Source organism: Heloderma suspectum, chromosome 1 (genome assembly GCF_057233095.1).
Source record: "Heloderma suspectum isolate Gila_16-S chromosome 1, 16-S_ref, whole genome shotgun sequence".
Taxonomy (NCBI): domain Eukaryota; kingdom Metazoa; phylum Chordata; class Lepidosauria; order Squamata; family Helodermatidae; genus Heloderma; species Heloderma suspectum.
The window spans coordinates 406,759,939-406,784,793 of NC_139458.1; the positions used below are offsets into that span (position 1 = coordinate 406,759,939).

Consider the following 24,855-nt stretch of genomic DNA (forward strand, 5'->3'; position numbering starts at 1 on the left):
CTCTCTGTCTCTCTCTCTCTCTGTCTGTCTCTGTCTCTCTGTCTCTGTCTGTCTCTCTGTCTGTCTCTCTGTCTCTCTCTTTCTCTCTCTCTCTCTCTCACACACACACACACACGTACACACACATGCACACACACTAAGTCAGGATAACATTTCATGCATCTTATGAAGTGGACTCCAGTTCATGAAAGTTTATGCTATAATAAATGTGTTCGTTTTTAAGGTGTCACAAGAGTCTTTCTTTTTAGCAGCAGCAGGACTACAGCATTGGAAAGGAGTATTATGTGAGTAAGAGAGGTACTGGAGTACATCGCTGGTTATGCAGTGATAACTGCTTGTGTAAATAGAGGTCACAAGGTTTATACCACAAGCAGCAGCAGTTGTGTGCAAAATGTTATATTTTCTGATGGGGATGCTGATCATCTGAGTACATAGTGAAATGTTTTCATTCTCATAATGCCAATCAAGATGACAGACATTTTGCAGCCTGGGGAAGAAGGGGCTTTCTTAGCTTCCCTCCTAGTGCATCTGTGAAGCTTGCAGGAGCAGGGGAGAGAATTGCCTGGGTAGAGTGAACAAGATCTGGAAGCGACCAAAGTTCAGTTACAATTCTTGAAGCCTGTCATTGTCCAGCAAGTTCACGCTGGAATGTTCCAGAAACCCCTAGATATGTTCTAAATTGTGTTCCAGTGTTATGCAGGAAGCCAGTTTAGCTATTGTTGATCATCTGCATGAACTGAAAATGTACTAGAAAGATTTTATGCTTTCCTCTTGGTTTATGCTGTGGACTAGATGGCCCTTCCAGTGCTGACACCTTCGTTTGCAATTACATGAATGGCTGTTCAAAAAATTAAAGTTATGGGACCCCCTCTCCAGCTTGAGAGCCTGACATGGGGGGGAGGGTTTGGGCCCCCTGTGGTAGATTGGATCCCCTGAGTCTGCTACTTCCTTTGCAAAACAGAAGTTCTCATTTGCTCCATTGGGAACGTTTTTCCAATGCGAATATCAGGTACAGGGGCATCAAGCCTACTGGAAACACAACAGGGGCAAAGGGTTAAAGCCCTCTACCCCACCGTGCCAGATTGGGGGTCCCACCCCTGCAATCTACTTTCAAAAAGCCATTTGGCATCATATTTGCTTTGGTCTTGAGTGATGAAGTCAAGCCTGGAGAATTCTCCATCTTTTGACAATGGAAATTGGCTGGGCTGAAGGGCTATGGTGTGCAAAGTCTGGTTGCCACTTAGAGAGGATGTGGACAGGCCCAACACATATTTCAGACAAAAGCTGTTATTTGGGAACCTCTCCATATGAGGAATGAAAAAGAAACTGCAGGAAAAGCACTTACGATTAGGGATGGGTGAACTCGCCCCATTCCGCCCTGCTGAGTGGACCCCCAGTGGCTGGCTGCCCCAGCTTGCCATGTGCAGCAAGACGCTGGGCAGTCTGCAGGCGAGCAGCTTCTGGCTTCCTTGCCAAGCTGCCATTTATGAAAATGGTGGCCATAAAGGGGCCATTTATGGAACATTACAGATGTAAATGGTCTATTTATGCCTGTGATGTTGCACAATGGCCCCTTCACAGCCGACATTTGCGTAAATGGTCATTTACGAAAAAGGCCGAGCTGCCATTTTTATGCAAAATGGCGGCTTGGCAAGGGAGTGGGCAGCCACACACTTGCCCAACTCGGCGCACACCAAGTCGGACAAGTGCACCATCCAAGTGCACTTAACTGCACCATCCAAGGCATATCCACCACTGAAAGGGGGCAACATTGGAGAATTGCACATGCCCTTTGCTTGCATTGTGATAATGGAAATTAACTGCATCACTTACTGAAGGATTGCCCTGTCTCTTCTCAGAGCAGTTGACTCCACCCAAGCGAGCAGAAATTAGGGTGAAATGCCTTAACTTTATGGAATTAGTGTTCAGTGTTTTGAGAAGTAATGTGACTGCTGTATGAACAAATTGACTTCATTTCTTTTTAAAAGGTGCTCTTTCTTCAACATTAAGGCAAAAAATAAGATATTTATAGTACCTGGTCTGTTTGATGGTATCCTTGCTATAAGACAGGCCATGGAACATTGTGAAAATAACTGCTTGCTTATCTCCCTGATTTAACTGGCATTTTAAAATTGCAATAAAACTTTTATTACATGCTAACATCCCATGTGATTTATAGCATTAGACCTCTTGTTTCTTATTTTACATATTTTACATGAAGAATGAATTCAGTGTCTGTTTTTCTCATGGAGGCTTTCATGGTAGCGTAAACAAAACTATTTGACAGGCTACTGGCGATAAGCCAGATATCGCTGCTTCGTAAATTGCAAATCATCCCTGGCAAGTAAGAATTGTCTTCTGTGACTAGGCAGATACAAAAGTTTGCAGTTCTTTGGGTTTTTTTAGGGTGCTGTCATATCCGGATGCCTATCAGCCTCCACACCTGGAGGCTGACGGGCATCTTACACAGAGCGGGAAGAGTGAGGAGGCAGTACTTGCCTCAGCGCTCCTCCTGCACTGTATTTCAGCTAGACGGGTGCTGGGGAGGGGGAGGGAAGGAGGCTGGGGAGAGGCAGCCGGCACTGTTCTCTCTGTTCCAGGGGCAAGGAGCTCAAACTCTTGGGTCCGAGGTTGTAGTGCTGTCTGGCCTTGGATCCAAGAATCTGAACTGTCCTATGGCCTCCCAGACTCTGTCTAGGGGCTATAAGATTGTTCTCTTAAAGTATGTGTGTGCAGAGTATGTGTGTGCAGAGTATGCAGGCTGATAAAGATGAACAGAACCTAGCAAAAGATCTGTGGATCTTTTGGCAAGGCTGGTTCTATAGGTCGTGATGTAAGGAAGACTGCTGCTTCAGAAGAGGAAGTTAAGGGTCTAACTAAACGTGATGTTAAATGTGTCACTTGTGGTGATATCAGTTTAAAAATAAACATAAACCAAGTGCAGGGAAACACAATCCACATTGGGTCCACATCATGTGGGAGGGGAGGTTTAACCCTTCCCTAGATTTATTCCTTCCCTCCCCTACTGCAGTCCTGGGAAAAATTGTGCCCCCGCGCCACTGTGTGGCAAATAGTGAAAAGAAGCTCTCATTGGTATCAGTGAGATCATTTACTGCTATTTGCAACATGGGGAATGCAACCTTTTTTTTTAAGGATCGCTGTGAGGGAGGGAAGGGTTAAATCTCCCTACGTGCTGTGCTCCTGATCTAGATCAGGCTTTCTGTGCTTGGCTTAAATGTTTTTTTTAAAACCACCGACATTGCTGCAAGCAATATGCTCATGGCGTAATCTTATGCACGTTTAGACAGAAAATGTCCTACAACTCCTGGTGTTCCTCAGCCAGCATCCAGCGTTACAACAGAGAAAAATCAGCTTTATTAGTGTGCCCCCTGTCGTCCCAGCGCATGAGACACTATACTGGTTTTAATAGACCTAACTTTTAGAAAAGACGAAGATTGGGGAAATTAGCATTGCCAAATAAGGCGGTGAAGGTGGCACAAAGGAAATGGCAGAGAAGGAAATTGGGAGGCCACATGACCAGAGAGGAGTTTTGGTGCTGGTGAAAGATGTCCCACAGGGACAGAAACGGGTAGAATGGTATGTTGTCGATTCATTTTAAGGTGAAAATAGATACTACTACTAAGTGAATTATTCTTCTGTTCAACCTGGATAAGCAAAGCTTAGAGTCTGAGACCTTGCATATCATTCCCCATTTCTAGTTGTCTGCGTCTCCCAGTGGTACAACTAATGCTGCTATGTGGGTTTTTTCTTCAAGAGAAATCAGTGGAAATAAAGATGGGAGACAAGTAGTCTAGCCACAATCTAGCCACAAAGATGAAGATATGGAGTCATGAACTGCACAAGTACAGGGACTAATTGCTTTTTGTTCCAAGGGCAGATGACAGTGCATTCAGGGAAAAGTATTAAGGGTCCATTGAAAGCAATTTGTATGTTGAATCAGTGATTAAGAAGCAAGCATCTGTTAGTAATTAAGTTGGCATCTATTTTCTAAGTATATTTTTCAGGACCGCTCTGACTGGTATTGAAGCACAAACAAATTGAATGTAGTTTCATGGCCACACGTTGTGTACAGCTGATAATTTTTGAGAGACCTGAAGATGATATAATAGACCTGGTTTGGATGTCACCACAAAGTTATGGTTTGGCTACCAGGACCAGCTTCAGGCCTGTCCTGTTTCATCTGTCATTTCTTGGTTTACAATAAACTTGTCATGATGTCTGAATCAGGAAAATGGAGGTCACTACAAACCATAGTTTCCTTCCAAACCAAAATTGGAAGCCCAGCTCAAACTGTGATTGTCTATTGTGGTTTGGAAGGAAATGATGGTTTGCAGTAATCATAGTTTGCCCAATTCAGATATCATGTTAAACTGTCATTATTGCAAACCAGGGAGACAGGGAAGGAATCTTAAGTATGTGTTGTGGAGGAGGGAGCACATGAATTCAAAACACAGCAAATTATGGTTTCCAAATAATTGCAAATACGGGGAAAAAATGGCAGCTGCCGCAGCTGCATACCCCAGTGTTTCTCCTTTTCCTTTAAATTTGTACAAATTAATAAAATAATGATCCCCCCCCCCCATGCTGGTTGCTGATTCCAGGCTTCATCACAATTACATTTTAGTGTAGCCTCTACTACATATTTGTATCAGAAGAAAAAACAGAATTGCAATCCATGGCTAGATTTCTAGACACACACAGTTATACCAGACATTAGTAGACATCCATGCTACATCTTTCAGAGAGATGTTTACATACCATTGGGCTTAAGCAGACTTCCCCAACCTGGTACTCCCAAGTTATATTGCTCCCATCTTCCCCAGCCAGCATGGTTCTTGCCCATGTTGGCTGGTGGTGATGGAAGTTGTAGTCCAATACATCTGGAGGGCAACAGGTTGGGGAAGGCTGCACTAAAGAATATGAAGTCATAGACAGATATGCATTCTAGAAGCTTGGCTGAGTCCAGATGGAAAATGTCGCTGCACCAAACTAATTCTGGACTGCAACTCAACAGCTCCATCCATCTCTAAAGCAAGTAGCTGGAGTAGGAAAAGATGATTTCCATATGGACATCGAGTACTTTATAATTTCTGATTGCACATCAAAGTTTAATGGAGTAATTTAATTTAATTCAGCATTGTGTGTATATAATGCATGTTTAATTTAAACATGATATACGACAAGTGGAAAGAACAAGATTATGATTAATATTAAAAGGAGTTGCTCAAATCAACTCCTTATCATCAGCTCCTTTACAGATATGGCCAGTTGCAGCCATATCTGTAAAGGATTGACCTAGCCTACATTAGTCATGCACCCGTGATTAGGGATGCTGGAGAAATTCAAGATGGATTAAAATGAGCTCAGATTTCTAATAATCCGACCAGTGGAACCTACTGCGGGGCACCCCTCTCAGGCCGTGCGGAGTCTGTGGACTTTCGGATAATTTTTTTACTTTCCCGAAATTTAGGCATATAAATCCGTAGAAAAATACGCAAGTTTCTGCTGCGGAAATGTGGTATGGAATGGGGGACAATACACTAAATGTTACATACTGAGGTAAATTACGTAAATACTTACATAAATACTTACGTAAGGATTTACATAATTATTTCCGTATTTTTCCACATGAAGAAAAAAAATCCACATCCATCTGTGGGCGGATGATAGAACGAAGGGTGCCTGACAATCCACGGAACACAGACGGAGCGGATTTTACACAGTCTGTACATCCCTACTTGTGATATGCAGGTTAAGCTACTGTAATGCCCTCTACATAGGACTGCCTGTGTAGGGTTGGAAAGTTTGATTGGTGCAGACTGAAGCCGCTCAGATGTTGCTTTTTCTTGAAAGTATGTTGCTGCAGAACTATTTTATTTATTTTAATGATATTATGCCGGCCTTGTTATTTACTGCTGTTGCTGTTTTATTGCTATTTCCATTTTCTACTACTGATACCCTCTGCTGCTTTTAATACTCTCTTTTATGATGTTTTATGGTGATTTTGTTTTCATATATTGTGATTTATATGTTTATATGATGGAAGCCGCCTTGTGAGGGGTTTGCCTTGAGAGGTGGCCTCAAAATATTTAAAAAGAGCCCACACGCACAAAAATAAAAACACTTTATCTGATCTACCTTTTTTCTCAGGAGAAGCAGATGACCGGGAACAGGCAAAGCTTGAAGTAAAAGTGTGGGATCCAGATAGCCATCTCACAGATCATCAGATTGACCAGTTTTTAGTAGTAGCACGGTAAGATTAACATGTTAACTTTTGCCCTAAAAAGGGGGGCATGATCCATGTAAAGCTAAGCATTTTAACTCTCATTGAGTTCAATGGAAAGATAAGCATATGCTTTAATCCCTTCTGTTGACCTAAAACATGCTTAATTTGGCTTGACTATACCCAAACAACATTGCTTTATTTAAATGTTGCGGATTGTGATTTTTAACAGTTTTCTCTCATTTTTATGAGTCTTATTCTTCTTGCGATGCGGGAGGGAAACAATTAGACTTTGCATAATACATTTGCCATTTAGAATAAATTATATCTCAGCAGGATATGAGATTGGAATTCTTCCAAGCTACATGCCTGAAAATCTTGGCAAACATTTTGGAGAGCATAAATATTTCTCAGTTGTTGTTATTTTGTATCCGATGATTTTTTTAATTATTAGCAAATACTGACAAAATAATATATGCATATGCTGGGCTTAAAAAACAATGAGGTAGTTCCATATCTATATGGAACATATCTACGTATACAATAGAAAAGACTGAAATAAGAAGCAAATACCATTTAAGCAAGAGCTTTCTCAGTTTGTGTTTTCCTTTTGTTTCTATTGGGGAAGAGAGCATTGCTCAGCGGGAAGGAAGAACTTTGCTTGAGGTCTTGGAGGGCCACTGCCCAACAGAGGAGGCAGTACAGCACGGGTGCAGAACTCAGGCCCAGGGGCCAGACCTAGCCCACTGGGGTTCCCCAGAAGGTCATGCTCATCTTCTCCTGGCTCCACCCCCTTTCCCCAACCACCGGTTGTTTGTTGGCTCCCCAATATTTGTGCAATAATTTCCCTGTTCAAAGGGTTGAAATGCTTCTCCTAATGCTTAGTTACTGTCAGTAAGAGCATTAGGCTACATTTTTTTTCTATTTTTGGTCCCACTCCTTTTGCTTCTGGTCCTCCCCTTTTGCTTTCAGCCCCTGCCCACCACTGGATTGCAGCCCCTGAGAGCTTCTCCAAAGTGGAATTCAGCCCTTGGGCTGAAAGAGGTTCTGCACTCCTGCAGCCACTGGACTAGATTTTTATTTCAGTAATATTCCTACTTTACTTCCTGCATTGAGCAGAGGGTTGGACTCGATGGCCTTGTAGGCCCTTGCAACCCTACTGTTCTATGATTCTACTTGTACTCAAGGTCCTGTCTCTGATGACGTTTTGACTTAGCTAATAGAAGTGGTTTCTGGATGGTTTGTCTGTATTTCTCACACACTTTATTCCAGCCTTCCTCAACCTGGTGCCCTTCAGATGTGTTGGACTGCTGGCTGGGAATGATGGGAGTTGCAGTTCAACACATCTGAAGGGCACCATTATCTGGAAGCTACTTTATTTCCTTCTCTTCCCTACCTACAACCTCCCCCAACTAGGGATGTACGAAAGTGACTTACCTTTTTGCGGATTCTGTTCATGTTGGGGGGGGGAGGCATTCCATCCCTCCCCTCAGAATCCTCGATGGGGGGGGGAGGCGATCCAGTCCTCCCCCCAGGAATCCTCGACGGCTGGCTGTGCTCCGCAGCAGCTCTGCGGAGCAGCCGGCCAGGCCCAGGCCAGGGCTGTCTGCAGCCAGATTTCCGGCCACGGAGGGCTCTGGGTAACAAAAAAACACACAAACGCATACACAAATGGCGGCGGCTACGGCCAACGCCATTTGGGTTCCTTATTTTTCACCATCTTAGTCTACGTCAATATTTACGTAGACTAAGACAAAGAAAAGAAAGGGGAACGCAAATAGCATAGTGGGCGCTATTTGTGTTCCCCTTTCTTTTCTTCGCCTTAGTCTACATAAATATTAACGTAGACTAAGACGGCGAAAAATAAGGAATGCAAATGGCGGCGGCCGTAGCCACCGCCATTTGCGTACGCTTTTTTTTTTTTTAAACCCAGACGAGATAGGCTACGTAAGTCTTTACATAGCCTATCATGTCTATGGGGGGGGGGGCACAGACTGCAAATGGCGGCAGTGGCAGCCGTTCGGAAGACCAGCTGGAGCCACCGCTGTCCAGAACATCCGCCCCAGGTAAGTCTCGTCCTGGGGGGATCCGCAGGGGGCGGGGGGGTGGCAGGCCATTCCGCGATGGATTTCGGGGGGCTGAATGCACTGGCATTCGGCCTCACCGAGATCCGTTGCGGAATTCTCTGACATCCCTACCCCAAACCAATCCAAGAAACGGGGAGATAGGCTGATAAATACCTAGATGGCTTTTCTGCTAACAGTGCCATTTTATTGTGAAATCTGCTCTGCAGTTATGTGCCTCTTATTTCGTTTCACACTTTCAATGTGTGTGTCCTTTAAAAAATATAGTATGTTAGTTTTTAAGCCCAGGTTGTCTTAGTAGCACCTAGAGTTGTGAAGGCTTGGGGAAAAAAGAAAATTGTGAAAAAAATCCCCCCCCCCGGACTATTCCCCCCCCCCCAATTGGACAAATTGAACAGCTTTGGATTATGAAATATTTTCTTTTAGAATTTAAGACAAAGTATTTATATATTGTTACCCAGCCTTTCTTCCCCTCAAAATGATTTCTGAAAACTGTGTGATAAGAACACTTTTATAGAAAGACTAGCGATGTAAAATGTCTGGAAATAATGAAGCCATGGGGATTTTTTTTTTAATCCTCTCTGTAAGATTCCCAGCATAGTTATTTCTTTCATTCCTTATGGAAATTATTGATCTAAAGTATATTTTACTGATAGACATTTATGCTCAGTTTCCTAACGTGAGTAGAGTCATCATTGTGCATTTTTGACAGTAAATGTGCATTCCTGCCAGTTTGGATTTTGTCCTATAGAGTCCTGTGGTTCTGATGCTGTAATAGTCATTTCATGTAGTTCTAATCTATTCAGACAATAATTATGAATTTACTAAGTGAGTTTACTTTTTAAAGTTTTAAAATATAATCATAATTGTATGAACAAAGTAAGTTATTTATAAAATAAGTTTAGGAACAGAAAGGCTGCTTTAAGTTCCTGAAGAAGCCCTCCCCAACCTGGTGCCCTCTGGATGTTTTGGACTACAGAGCCCAGCATTCCTGACTATGGCCATGCTGCCTGAGACTGATGGGAGATGAAAACCAAAATATCTGGAGGGGACCAGGTTGGGGAAGGCTGTCTTATAGCAACAAAGTGACTTTAGATCTGTAAAGAGCAGTAAAAAAATAAGTATTGTTTATTTTTCCATTTTTCCAACATTTCTGTTTTATTCCGAAAAAAATGGATCCCCCCCCCATGGCCTCAACATTTCTGTAAATTTTATATTTCTAGTAGCACTTGCTGCTCTATTTGCCCTAATTGGAAAATCTCATGCTTAAATGTTTCTTCCCTTGCAAATAAAGCCTTTCTTCCCTTTTCAGTTTTCAAATATATATAATATTGATTTTCCGCAACCATGTTATATGGAAGGAATGGAAGAGTCTTCACTGCAGGTAGTCCTGGTTGTTGTAGTTTGTTCTCAGCTTCGGCATTGCCACAAAATATTCTGTTATGTGTTACTTGAAAGAGATTTTCGCCTGCCCACAATTTTCTCTTGCTTTTTTCTGAGGTGGATTTAGAAGTAGATATATTACTGTATTTGTAGCACAGGAAATCTTAATTTACAAACAAATAATTGGTTTAGTTTGCTTTGTGGCTGGAGTCTTAATTTGAAAGAAACCAACATTGCTTCATCAATTTTAGCGATTTTCCTTTCAACAGCGAATTATGTGAAGAAAAGTAAAAATTTCACTCTGTATATTCATAGTATTATTTGCATGGGTTTGACTTGCCAAAGGCTACCTTCTGAGTAGAGGCAAGATTCCAATTGGAGACTTCCTAATTTCTAGCTCAGAGTAATTTTGAATTGCATTAAACATTTCAAAATTAACCAGTCATTTAACAAAAACTATTAATTAGCCCCATCTACCAGATTCTTACTCAACCTACCCTACATCACTTCTGGACTTCATCAAGCCCCAAGCACCCTGCATTTATAACCCCTTTCTGTGGCTTTGCCATTGTGACTTATTATGATATCTACACTACAGATAGTCATAATAAATTGTTATTTTGGGGGGAGTCATTCCAAGTGCTCTAAGCCAGTGATCCTTAGACACACACTTCCTTCACGTTCAGTCTTTCCCATTCATTAGAGGGGAAAGGGCTTTGTGTCTGTATCCTTTTCCAAGCACGGAGTTGTCGTTCCTCCCCATTACAATATGAGTGAAAAGTTCCTTGCAGGCAAAGGACCTTGTTTAGGTCCTGCTCCTTGTGTTGGGCCACAGGGACAGATTGGGCATTCTGTTAGTGTACCACCCACCCCGCTGCTCAACAAGCTCTCTATCTGAGTTGATGGAGGTGGTCTCAAGTGTGTGGTTGAGATCCCCCAGACTGTTGGTTCTGGGGATGTCAACATTCATGCTGAGGGCATCTTGTCTAGGGCAGCTCCTGTGGTAGCGAATTCCATAGTTTAACTATACCCTGTGTGAAGAAGTACTTTGTTTTATCTGTCCTGAATCTTCCACTAATTAGCTTCATGGGATGACCCCAGGTTCTAGTATTTTGAGAGAGGGAGAAAAATGTCTCCCTATCCACATTTTCCACCCCATGCATAATTTTGTAGACCTCTATGATGTCTTCCTTTACCCTCCTTTTTTTCCAAGCTAAACAATCCCAGCTGTTGTTCCCTCATAGGGGAGATACTCCAGCCCCTTGTTCATTTTAGTTACCCCTTCTGCAGTTTTTCCAGCTCTACAATATCTTTTTCTAGAACTGTACACAGTATTCCAAGGGTGGTCACACTGTAGACTTGTATAAAGGCAGTATGATATTGGCAGTTTTATTCTCAATTACTTTTCTAATTATGCCTACCGTGGAGTTTGCCTTTTTTACAGCAGCTGCACACTGGGTTGACATTTTCATCGAGCTGTCCACCACAACCCCACGATCTCTTTCTTGGCTGGTCACTGCTAGCTCAGATCCCATCAGGTTATACTTGAAGTTAGGATTTTTTGCTCCAATGTGCATCACTTTACACTTGCTTACATTGAACTGCATTTGCCATTTAGATGCCCATTCTCCCAGTTTGGAGAGATCCTTTTGGAGCTCTTTACAATCTCTTTTTGTTTTAACCACCCTAAATAATTTGGTGTCGTCAGCAAACTTGGCCACTTCACTGCTCGCTCCTAATTCCAGATCCTTATGAACAGGTTGAAAAGCATTGGTCCTAATACAGATCCCTGTGGGACCCCACTATTTCCTTCCCCCCATTGGGAGACCTTACCATTTATTCCTGCTCTCTGCTTTCTGTTCTTTAACCAGTCACTGATCCATAAGAGGACCTGTCCTCTTACTCCATGACTGCTAAATTTGCTCAGGAGTCTTTGGTGAGGGACTTTGTCAAAAGCCTTTTGGAAGTCCAAGTAAACAATATTTACTTAGATTTGAGTACAGATGGAGAAGAACTCCTAATGGGTGAATCGAACCCTAGTGTGTGCCTATGGGAAGCTATACTCAGGCAGTGAGGGCGGCAAAGAAACAACATTTTTCTGCCTCCATTCAATCTTCTGTATGCTGCCCAGGGGAGCTTTTCAGGGTCAGCCATGGCCTATTACATGCTGGCCCTAAGGACACTGTAGATCCATCTGAGGCCTGCTCTAATTCCTTTGCTAGGCATTTCAAGGATAAAATATCTTGCATCTGCCAGGACTTAGACTCCAGTGAGGTGAGGTGTCCAGAGCACAGCCTTGGCCAGTTTTCTTGGATGAGTTTGAGTTGCTACAGTTTGAGGATGTTGACAAAGTGCTTGGACTTTTTCATGCAACCACTTCCGTATTGGATCCTTGCCCCTCTTGGCTTAAAAAAACTGGCAGGGAAGGAACAGCTGGCTGGGCCAGGGTGGTGATAAATGCCTCCTTGTGAGAGGGAGTTGTCCCAGGCCAGTGGTGAAGTTATTCCTAAAGAAACCCTCCCTGGAACCGGAAAATCTTGAGAATTTTAGGCCAATGGCAAATGTTCCTTTCCTGGGTAAGGTTCTTGAGCGGATAGTTGCCAACCAGCTCAGATACTCTTGGATGAGACTGATTATCTAGATCCGTTTCAGTCAGGCTTCAGGCAGGGTTTTGGCATGGAAACAGCCTTCGTCACCCTGTATGATGACCTATGTCGGGAGAGAGATGGGGGAGTGTGACTTCGTTGATACTCTTTGATCTCTCGGCAATTTTCAATACCATCAACCATGGTATCCTTCTGGGATGATTGTCTGATCTGACAGTGGGAGGCGCTGCATTGCAGTGGTCAGCTCCAGAGGTGGTTCTTGGGGAATATTGCTCAGCCTCATCGATCCGTCAGTATGGGGTTCCTCAGGGGTTGTTTTCATCACCCATGTTATTCAAGATCTACATGAAACAGTTGAGTGCGGTCATCCAGAGTTTTGGAATGCGTTGTCATCAGTATCTGATGACACACAGCTCTATTTCTCCTTTTCATCTTCTTCAGGTGAGGCTGTGGATGTGCTAAATTGGTGCCTGGGTGCAACAATGGACTGTATGAGGGCTGATAAACTGAAACTCAATCCAGACCAGACTGAGATGCTGTTAATGGGTGGTTCTCCTGACTGGATGGAGGGTGCTCAGCCTGTTCTGGATGGGATTGCACTCCCCCTGAAGGAGCAGGTTCATAGCTTGGGGGTCCTCCTGGAACCATCTTTGACACTTGAGGCTCAAGTAGCCTCGGTAGCATGGAGTGCCTTCCACCAACATGTTGGTGCCCCAGCTATGCCCCTATCTGGACGGGGATAACCTGGCTTCAGTTGTCTTTGCTCTGGTAACCTCCCAGTGAGATTACTGCAACGCGCTCAACGTGGGGGCTGCCTTTGAAGAAGGTTCAGAAGCTGCAGCTTGTGCAAAATGTGGCAGCCAGACTGATAATGGGGACCAGAGGGTCTGAACATATAAGACCGATTCTGGCCTGCTTGCACTGGCTGCCTATATGCTTTTGAGCCCAATTCAGAATGCTGCTTTTGACCTGTAAAGCCTTACACAATTTGGGACCACAGTATCTGATGGAATGCCTCTCCCGGCATAAACTGACCCTATGCTCTGCGTCTGAGGGAGGCTCGGAGGGCGGCAACAAGGGCAAGGGCCTTCTTGGTGGTGACCCCCCATTTATGGAATAATCTCCCTGATGAGGCTCACTTGGCGCCACGATTGTTATCTTTTCAGCACCAAGTTAAAACTGCCCTCTTCTCTCAGGCATTTGGCAGCATATAAGGAGTTTCTTTTATTGTCTCTGGCTGATTGTTTTAAATTGTTTTAGATACATGTTGTAGTTTGTGCTGTTTGTTCTATGTCATTATGTGAATGGTTTTATACTTACATAATCTATTTTAATGACTTTTAATTTTTGTGAACTGCCTAGAGAGCTTTGGCTATGGCGTGGTATAGAAATGTATGAAAATAAATGCTCCAGGCTTGAAGCCTCCCTGATCACAGTGTCCTCTGGTGGGGCTCCTGACGTGCTACCCCCACCCCCAAATGGGCTTGCTGGGCAGCAGTGCTCCTCTGATTGGCCCCTGGGCGGCTGTCATTTTAATTTCCCCCGTTGCCCAGGAGTGATGCTATGTTGGGGGCATGGTGGGAAAGTAAAATGGTGGTCTCCTAGTTATTTTTTAAAAGGGGGGTGGGCTCGGCAGCTGTGGCATGGAGACACTGGACCTGACTATGTCTAAGAATATAAGGAGAGCCGCAGTGTATGAGACCAAAGACCAATCTAGTTCGGTATCCTGTTTCCCCCAATGGCAAGCCTGATGCTTCTAGGAGCCCACAAACTAGGGCAAGAAGGCAACAGGGTTCTGGAGGTTCTGTTGACTAAATACATAGCTATTATTTCTAATTGCTGTTGATAGACCAAATTTCCATCAATTTGTTTGATACCGTGTATCTATAAGCCGTGTATCTGGAAGAAGTTGCTGGATAAGGGCATTTGCATTTTTGGAGTAAAAATGGGGAATACATTTGATAGCTAGGCTGTTTGGAAACATGGATAAGATGAAAGGAATCTGTAGTTAGCTGAGGTATGTTTTGCTTGCTTTTGGCAAAATCGCTATATATTGCTCACCATGCTGTGGTGTGTTGTTTTAACTGAAATGATATATAAGGGCAAACGTTATAGTAAGAACTAGCTAACATTGCTTTGAGTTTTGAATCCTTTGCGCAGGGAATAAACTGCCAGCACATATGCACCCCAAGATAATGGCTGCATCCAGACGTAATACTTAAACCACGGTTTCCTGCAGGGCTGGGGAACTCCATGTCTGAGGTCCTAATCTGGCCCTCCGGGATTCCCCTGATTGCCACACCCCCTTCCCCTGGCCATCTTCGGTTATCCAAATGACCAGCTGCTGTTCATTTGGTGGTTTCTTGCCTTTTGTGCAGTTTTTTCCCCATTCTAAAGGTTGAAATGCCTCCCCTAAGGCTTAGTTACTGGCAGTGAGGGCTTTACGCTACAATATGCTGGGTTTTGTTTTGTAATTTTACTCAGCACTGGAGTGCAGCCTCTGAAAGCTGCTTTGAAATTGAGTGTGGCCCATGGGCTGAAAGGGGTTCCCCACCTGTGGTTTACTGTTATGAGAATTTGACTCACCACCCACTTGGCCCACATGCCCCCCCCCCTTTTCCTCTGCTGCTGCTGCTTTTGTCTTGAATTAAACATGGTTTAGCAAGCAATCCTATCATGGCAGCCACCTCTGAACTCTAACCAATGCAGGGCATGCAGAGGGCGGAGGGGATCTTCTCCTCTGCGCTCCAGCCACCCTGCATTCGTGGCTAGGCAGCCGATTTTGGACGTCTAGCCGTGGGACTTCGTAGCAGGGGAGCAGGGAGGCCGGACAATGCATAGGAAGCATCGTATCAGCACTTCTGCACTCCCCTCCCCCAGGAATGCCCCCTTTTGCCCCGCTCAATGCTGCTCCTCTGAAGGGACGATTTGCACCACCTATGAGGCAGCAGGGGAGTCAGTTTTCAAGGAACCGACCTCAGAGTGCAGGCTCTGAGGTCGGTTCTCGGAAACCGACCAATCCTATGGCCATCCTATAGCCACTGTCTAACGGCTATAGGATTGCTCCCCTAGCGTGTCATCTGGTGGTTAATCTTAATGGTTACTGAAAACGCCATAAGCAGTAGTTTGAAGGTGGCTTGTTTCCACTAACCATAGTTAAGATTAACCGCAGTTTGTCCTGGTTGAGGTGACACAGCAAGCTGGGGTTCATCAAAATTCATAATTTTTGTGAACTGCCCAGAGAGCTTCGGCTATTGGGCAGTATAGAAATGAAATAAATAAACAAACAAATAAATAAAATCAAAAGCAGAAGTGAAAGCAAGAGCCTGAGATTCACCTAAGCTCATTCTTGTACACTATATCAGCCCATTTTGTTGTTCTTCATCCCAAATCTATTACATTTTCACCTTGGGGAGCTAGGGGAAAAGCAGAGGTCAGATCTTACCCTGGTGTTTCCTTGCACTATCAGGCTGTTTGCTTATATTTTCTTAAAGATAGAAAGTACATCAATATTAGAAACATGAACATTGCTTGTCCCAAGGGATGAACTGCTGATGAGAAGAAAATTTGTTTTCTGTAACAGCAACTGACTAGCAATGATATATACTCAATATGTTACATTCTCATTTGATAGCTAAAGTCCCTGGGGTCAATTTCCAACTTTAATTATCTGTGAGTTGTGGACATGAAAGGTTTGCAGCTTAGTGTTTTAAGTCAAAAAACTTAATTGTCCTGCAGGTTGGTTTCTAAGACGGTATGGAAGATGGTATACTTTTTTTTAACTGATCTTTGGGTGAATGGGACACTGCCTTAATGATAAAGCAATCAAATGGAAAGGCAGTAACTTATTATTGTAAAGAAAACTAATTAGCCCAACATTATCCTGCCATACAAAGCTTCTGTAACTAAAAGAGGGGACCTCTTTCAGCCTGAAGCCCAAGTTCAATTTGGGAGAAGTTCTTAGGGACCACATTCCAGTGGTGGGTGGGGCCAAAGGCAAAAGGGGAGGAGCCAAATTACAAAAACCCAACAACACTCAACCCCAGCATATTTTATCTTAAAGGTCTTACTGCCAGTAGCAAAGCTTTAGGAGAGGCATTTCAACTTTTATGAATGGGGAAAACACTGCACAAAAGCCGGGCAACCACCAGATTGGTGGTTGGGGGAAAGGGGGTGTGGTCAGGGGAAGGGGTTGTTGCTATCTGGGGCATCCCAGAAGGTTGGACTGAGATCCTAGGAGGGCTGCATTTGGCTCCCAGGCCTGAGGTTCCCCACCCCTGAACTAAAGCATAGGTATTTAGTCTATTACATGCCACATGTGACACAGGCGATTGATTATTGTGATGTTCCTAGACAGCAGCAGGAGGACCTATGGTCCTGGCAGTGGCATAGAGGCAGGCCAGATCTGCCCTGCCCATGCTGCACTGCTACCTCTTAAGACCATAAGAAGAGCCCTGCTGGATCAGACCAAGGGTCCATCTAGTCCAGCATTCTGTTCACACAGTGGCCATCCAGCTGTCGACCAGAAACTCACAAGCAGAGCCTGAGTGCAACAGCACGCTTCTGCCCATGTTTCCCAGCAATTGGTTACATAGGCACACTGCCTCTGATACTGGAGGTAGCATATAGCCATCAGGACTAGTAGCCATTGATAGCCTTCTCCTCCAAACATCCCTCAGCCTTCTTCCCAGTCTTGGATCCTAGGGGACAGTGTGCAGGGTTGCTGTGCAGCTACCAGGCTGATCCCCTCCCACTTCTGAAACTCCAAGGTTGAGAAGAAGGCTGGGCCTCGTCCCTGTGCTTACTGTGAAATCAGCAAAAATGTGGAAACCTGGACTGTGGGGTTGGTTACCCTGAAAGATCATTTCTGATCTATGGAGGAAGTCGTGTACAATCATATTTCTTATGATTTTAAGCTATAAAATAAATAGACCCTATTTCTTGTTTTGCAGTTCTATCTTCCTATGCTGGAATAATTATAGCAATTTTTTTTTAAGGAAACACACACTCATCTCCTTTATTTTACTGTATTGTATTGTGTTATTTTGCTCTTAGTTAAATAGTTAAACTGTGGAATTCACTTCCACAACATGTAGTGATGGCCACCAATTTGGATGGCTTTAAAAGGGGATTAATACATTCCTGGAGGAGAAGGCTGTCAATGGCTACTAGGCCTGATAGCTCTGTGCTACTTCCAGTATCAGAGGCGGTATGCCTATGCGCACCAGTTGCTAGGGAACATGGGTGGGAGGGTGCTGTTGCACTTGTGTCCTGCTTGTACGTTCCTTGGTTGACAGATAGTTGGCCACTGTGTGAACAGAATGCTGTTCAGGATGGACTAGATGGACCCTTGGTCCAATCCAGCTTGGCTCTTTTGTTCTTAGTTTCTGGTGACCAATATTGCGAATATAACTAAAATGCAAATGTCAAATTAGGGGGGTGGCAGGGTGGGGGTGGGGGGACTAACAGCTTCAATAACTCAACAGTCCTCTAAGACAGCTGGAGGTGGTTATCCAATTTTATGCAAAACAAATCCTTTTAAAATAATGAGGGTTGAGGGAAATAAATAGCTGATTGCCCCATTTACTTGTGTACATTGCTTTTTAAAGTCCTGCTTGGGTATACGAGGCAACTTTGGGTTGTTTAGCCCACGAATAACCCATAGAGGCCAGGTTTGCACATTACAAAACAAGCTACGATCGGGCTGATCAGAAGTTGCATATTCAAATAGGAAGCCCCTTGCATGCAGCATACAACCCACAAAACTCGCATTACTTAACCCATGATTTACTACCATTATGTGTGAACCAGGTCAACATCTTCTGTTACTTCTTTTCGCCTGTGGACTAACATCTTATTCAGCCGTTGTGCTCTGGGTGCCCCCACCATTTCATGTGAGGCAGATGGGAACCGGTGTGAGGGTTTTTTCTGTCGTGATGGCCCTTTAGCCCAGCTGGAGTTCCCCGGAGAAGAGCCTTCAGTGTGGTGGCTCCCTTCCTGTGGAACTCCCAGCCTCTGGAGGTCAGGCAGACGCCAACACCGGGTTGTTCTCAGGGCCTGCTGAAAACAGCTCTTTTCCAGGAAGCCTTCTTTGGTTGACCAGCCTCGGTTTTATTGGCACTCTGTTTTTTAAAGAATAATTTTAACACCATGTCTTGTTTTTTAAAATCTTTTGTTCATTTTATCTCTTGCTCACCATTCCAGAATCTGTTTAGATGTGGAGCGGTATACAAATTTTGTAAATAAATAAATAAAAAAATGATGCACTAGTTATGGAATTGTTTATAAAGTGCCTAATACGTTCTAGGTGTGTACAGAAACAGAAAAAATCCAAAACCTTGCCTATAGGTTCACTGTCTAAAAAAGAGATGGGAGAAAATGAGAGAGGAGTTGGGAGGGAAAGGGGAAACTTTTATGCTAGCTGGGCAAGAGAGTGAAAGAGAAAGAAAGAAGAAAACCATTAAAGTTACAATAATTAACCTAGGGGAATTAATATATCTTTTAAAAAATAAATAAATAAGACAAACTCTGCCTTGTCTCACAGTGTCTTCCCATATTTATTCCCTCTGCCATCTTTATTTACTCTTACATATAAATATATCAAGTACTGAAGCCATATATATTTGCAGAAATTTGCCCCTACTTAGAAGTTAGTCCCATTGAGTTCAGTGGGACTTACTTCCAGCTAAGTGAGTATAGGATTATTGCCACTCATAGTGCTTTTTCCTGTCTGGCAGTGGCTCCACAACAAAACTGTTTAATAACTATGGTTCTTAGGATCCAAACTTTCAAAAATTGGAGACATGTGTACTCTTAGACTTATCTGCTAGGATCACTGCCAAATCAGGGCGTTAAAATACTGGTTTCTTAGCAGTAGTTAAATTGCAATTTCCTAGTGCAATCATATATATATATGTCTACTCAGAAGTAAGTCCCATTATGTTCAATGACACTTACTCCCAAGTAAGTGTGTATAGGATTGCAGCTTTACTGATACCTCTTCTATATTGTGCAAAACTGGCAAATGTTTTTAACCGAGATTAACTGTAATCTCGGAATTGCTTTGGATTTTTTATAGTGCAGGTAAATTTTCATGTGCATGCAAATAAACTGAAAAGTGTGTGTGTGTGAGAGAGAGAGACAAGACAGATGGACAGACATTCTGTATGTGATGACTTAACATGTCTGGATTTTGTTGTTTTCATGGGTGCTTTTGCATTTCTTTGTGTATGTTTTTCAGCGCGGTTGGTACGTTTGCCCGAGCTCTGGACTGCAGTAGTTCTGTCAGGCAACCTAGTTTACACATGAGTGCTGCTGCTGCTTCCCGGGACATCACTCTGGTGAGACGTTTCCTTGAAATGCTGTTCTGGTGCATGAATGCCATTGGCTGGGATTTAAGAGGCCAAATCCCTCATGGCCTGTTCTTCTGATAACGAGTTTGAAAGATTTGAAATATCTGCAAATGAATGTTTTGAGTTCTTTCTTCAGCTTCTTTCTTAGGCAGTAAAAACCTGTCTTTTGCTCAGGCCAAAGTGCCAAGGTAACTTCTTTTTTGGGTGGGGGAGATGGATTTGGGGTGGGGGGAGTGGGAGTGGGATATACCTAGAAGCTTTCACTGGGTATACACTGTACACTAGGTGTACACTATACAATACCTGAGCCCAGTTCCTGCCACAGGCTCCACTAAAAATGAAGTTGAAAGGAACAGTCCATGATCAATTAATTTGCTATGTTGCTTAATTGCTTAAGCACATTTTTTGTGTTATTTTTTTAAAGGTGCAAACTGATACGTTTTAATGTCTTGTAACTAGAACGCATTGCATATTTTCCATCCTTTCCTGAATGTTAGGTAAATAGGAAAAATGAGGGGAAAGATCGTAGATCGGTGGTAGAACACATACTTGACATGTAGAAATTCCCAGTCTTTCCAGGTAGGTCTGGGAAAGACTACTATCTAAAATCTTGGAGAGCTGCTACTAGTCAGTGTAATTCTTATGGTCTAGATGGACAAAACATCTGACTTGATATAAGGCACCTTCCTATGTTCCTCAAAAAATTAAACAGATATAATTTAATATCTATTAAATATAATAATATAATTATTATAATATAATATATAATATAATATAATAAATATTATAATATAATAAATATTATTATAATTATTAGATATAATTTAATATCTAATGAGATTAAATAGATAGAATTATTAAATAGATTAAATAGATAGAGTTATTAAGTGTGATCAGGAATAATAATGTATTATTTAATGTGTATTAATTTGGAATAATTGGATTGACAAATCTGATCAGAATCATGCATCTCTTACAAATACAATAAGAATGTTATTACCTCTTTATGTATGAACAAGAATTGTGGATTTGGCATTTACTCCCAGCATAATGTCAACTTTTCTTGTTTTGTTTATACTCTTCAGGGTATTTTAGTATAGAAAAAGGAATAAAGATCATTTTTTAAATGATGTGTGTAATGTCTAGCAACCTGATAAGAAATATTTGCTTCTGGTGTTAAAATTAAGTACCAGCAAATATGTCATAATGCCATAGTGAGATTTGGATATGGTGTGCAGGATACCTATATATTTAAATCCGTGTGGAGCTAATGCTGGTATCAATCTGTAAAATTGTGAATATAGTTTTTGAAATTACCAATAGACAAACTGTCAGGGAAGGTCTGCATTCTGGGTCAGATGCAGACTTCTACTTAAGGCATTATCCTGTACTGCCACTGCATCTTCGCTAGTTCTCTTACACAAGCAGAACTGACCTCTCACACAACAGGAACAAATGGTTCCAAAAATAGCCCCAGACACACGTGTTGTTGTTCCTTTCTGAATGTCTCTGAAACCACGATTTCTCATTGAACTAGCGGTTTGGCAGTATAGGATACTGTCCATAGAGTAAACTTGTTGAAAGTTAATCATGACTAACTTGGGTCCTATTGATTTCAATGGGTCTCTTCTTGGATTCAACCCTCTGTGTTGTATGAGAAAATCCCATCAAGAAATTACCTCTGAAATTTAGGAAACATAGAAGGAGAATCTGAAACCTTTCCAAGTGAGTGGTCCCACAGGAAAATATTGAGCACATGAGAGCATAAAACCTGACTAAGAATATCTTGGTAGAAGTTATACATGGGAATATGAAATAGAAACCAGTTAATCTATGTGCAAGTTCACCCAAAGCTCATAAGTGTGAGAAGTGTCTGGGTGACCGTTGTAGCAAGCGGTTCGAGTAATAGGTATAACCAACCATGGTCCTAAATAAACGTATTTATGTTCAGTGTTCCCAAACCAAGATGCTGTTGGGATGAGATGGGGGCAGAAATGGCACAGAGGAAAGGATTGGTAGTGGGTTCTCCATGGCTGGCTATAATTGCCTTCAGAACCACAGTCAGCCTTCCACAACATCTGCCTTCCAGATTTTCGGAACTACAACTCCAAGCATTCCTGACAATTGGCCATGCTGGCTGGGGCTGAGGCTGCATTAGCTCATAGTTACCTGAAGCTTTTTTTTTACTATGTTAAATTTTTTTAGAGCCCATGTGGTATAGTGGTTAGAGCTGCTAGTCATCTAAAGGTTTCTTGCTATGTGGAACTGCATTGAGAGCCAGTGTGGTGTTAGTAGTTAAAGTTTCAGACTAGGACTGAACAATCAACCATGAAACTCTTGTGCTAGTCACTGTCTTTCAGGTTATATGGGGGCAGGGTCACAATGGCTTCTCTAACGGACACGTTTAGTAGCTTTGTGGTTGCTCAGGAGTTTTCTCCCGACTAATGATTAACTTCATTATACTTAATAGAAAGTGCATCTTATAATGAGACACCAGAAGAGCCAAAACAGATTTAATTACCATTCTGTGTTCTTAATTCTCTTCTTTCCCTTCCTTTCTGTTGTCTTGGCATTGTTAAAATGTTTGCTCCTTTTTTTTGTTTTAAGTTAAAGGACGATGTATTTTCCCCTTCGTAATAGCACATCACTGTTAATTAGTGAACATGATATATTCACTAAGAAAGATTTTGGTATATTTCATTACCGTCCTGGAAGTAGTGGCCCTCTTTTGGAGCTGTTAGTCCTGGCATTTCTTTTAATTAATGAAAGCACTATGGTGCTTTGTCTCCCACATTCCCAAGTATCTTTGTTCCACTTGATGAAACAAAGTCCTAAGCTTAAGGGACCCACATAGAGTTTTCTATACCCCTCTGCAGACAACTAAAAACCCAGGGGATAATCGATACATGGAGAGGTGAGCAGGACCATGCTATCTTGCGCCAATTACATATTGATCCAGCCTACTTGCAGAGCCTACATATGTATGTATCGAAAAAGGCTATGTTTAGAAGGCCTATCAATGCGTGGAGGTTCAGAACAGGACTAGTGATTGCAATTTAATCCCCCCCCCCCCCCAGTCTATGCATCAATTTTCTCTAGATATTAGTCTTCTGCACAGGGCTTAGGAGTTTCAGGATTGCATAGTCTGTTCGCATGGGAAGTGAGGGGAAAGATACTGGCTACATTCATATATCACTTTAAGCCAAAATATGTGACTTCATAAACTAGTCTGTGAATGGGTAGCATGCTAGTGCATGCAGCCCGTTTGCATCCGCTTCACTCTCGCAGGTAAACTAGCCGGAAAGGGAATAGATTCTCATGACGTCTGAACCGGGATGATTTAATGCGCCCAAGCAAGCTAGAATCGTAAGCCACCTTTAAGTTTGCTGGTTCCTGAATTCTGGCTTGTTTGGGTGCACTAAACCACAATCCTTGGTTCAGACATCGCACAAAGCTATCCCCTTCCTGGTTAGTTTACCTATTAGTGCCAAGGGGGAAGTGAAGTGGGAGTGAACGGGCTGCATGCAGTAGTACACATTTTGATTTAAAGTGATGTGTGAATGAAGATAGCAGACAGGAGGAGCTCCAGTTGGACTAAAAGAAGAAGACTTAAATCTCCAATGGCAGTGAGGGGGCAGGGGAAAAAGGGTTCATAGCAATTTTTTAAGCACATAAAATAGGATATAGTGTATTGTTCTTTACTTCTGTTTATTGACACCTATTTAGTCACTAATTTAGTGAGTTCTTTTTGTTGTTGTTCTCAGTTTCATGCAATGGATACACTGCATAAGCATAACTATGATCTGAGCAGTGCCATTAGTGTCCTGGTTCCTCTTGGAGGTCCTGTTCTTTGCAGAGATGAAATGGAAGAATGGTCAGCTTCAGAGGCGAGTTTGTTTGAAGAAGCCCTAGAGAAATACGGCAAAGACTTCAATGATATACGGCAAGACTTTGTAAGTAGAGATCAGTAAACCATCATTCTTTCCTTTATACTCATTATGGAGTTGACTGTGTGTTTTTTTCATAGACAGCTGAATTAGATATCTGTAGGGTTTTTTGTTTTTTAAATGCGTGCAGGTAAATACCTAAGGAAGGCTCATAATTCAGTAGTGCATGCAGAAAGCCCCAGGTCAAAACCCTGGCATCTCCACATAAAAGGGCCTTTGCATAGAGACCCTCAAGAGCTGTTGCCAGTCAGTGTTTACACTATTGACTCCATATAAGGCAGCTTCATATGTTGAACTGTAATTATGCATCCAAATAGGCATTATGAGTAGGAGAGTTAATGCTCTTTTCTGTCTGGAAGTCCATGCTAAACAAAATGGTTTAATAATGATGGCTGTCCCTGGACCAGCTTTTTTCCTTAAAAACAAAACAAAACAAAAAACCTTAAAAATTTCAGTGGCACCTGTGTGCCTAAGCTCAGCTGCTAGTATTGCTGCTAAATCAGGGGTGTCATATCCTGGGTTATGAGCAGCACTTAACAAACACAGATTGTGTTACATCTGAAACAAATTCAGATGTAAGAGGAAACTGGTTTAATAATCTAGGATATCAGCACAGAAGCCCGCAGTACAAGGGGAGGGGTGAGGAGGAAGTATATGTGTACAAGGTTCATTCTCAGTCAGATAAATCATGGTATATCGGTCTGATATACCATGATTTATCTGACCGCCATTGTTACCTGTGAAATAGGTGAATCTCTGAGTATCAAATTATTCCTACTGCCACAAATTGGTGGTAACCAAAATGATAGCAGATTTCAAAAAAATAAAGGCTAGATTTGGAAATACTTGCAATGGGTTTAAAAATACATAAAATGCCATTAGACTTTGAGTACATTGAATATGAATAAACACAGCTGATGACGTTCATTTTATGTTCCTATCAGTTTGTAACATGATGGATGTTGCTGACGTGGTTAGAATAGAGCCAAATGTTACCTGTCCTAACCAGCTTTCAAGTAAAGGTCATATTTTGCAACCTTGAAAAAGGAAAGATACCTATACATAGTCCTTTAAACTTCAATTGCAGAAGCCTGCCGCTAAAAAAAGACCTATCCTGTTTCATCTTTTGTATTACTAAAGCTTAAATAATTTAATCCCTGTCTGATTAAGATATGGTTTGGAATCATGTATCTTAACTTCAGGGTAAGAAGATAAAAGCATGCCATTTTATCTGAGCAT

At 42.4% G+C, this 24,855-nt stretch overlaps 1 protein-coding gene across 2 annotated transcripts in view; it reads left to right on the forward strand.

Moving 5' to 3' along the window:
* The window catches only part of MTA3 (metastasis associated 1 family member 3), a 190,207-nt gene that overhangs the window by 65,152 nt on the left and 100,200 nt on the right, over positions 1 to 24,855 (forward strand). For both annotated transcript variants that reach the window (XM_084828919.1, XM_084828918.1), the window contains exons 7-9: positions 6,172 to 6,274; positions 19,558 to 19,657; positions 23,434 to 23,622. In XM_084828919.1, the coding sequence (XP_084685045.1) occupies positions 6,172 to 6,274; positions 19,558 to 19,657; positions 23,434 to 23,622 (392 nt within the window). The remainder of the gene's footprint in view (positions 1 to 6,171; positions 6,275 to 19,557; positions 19,658 to 23,433; positions 23,623 to 24,855) is intronic.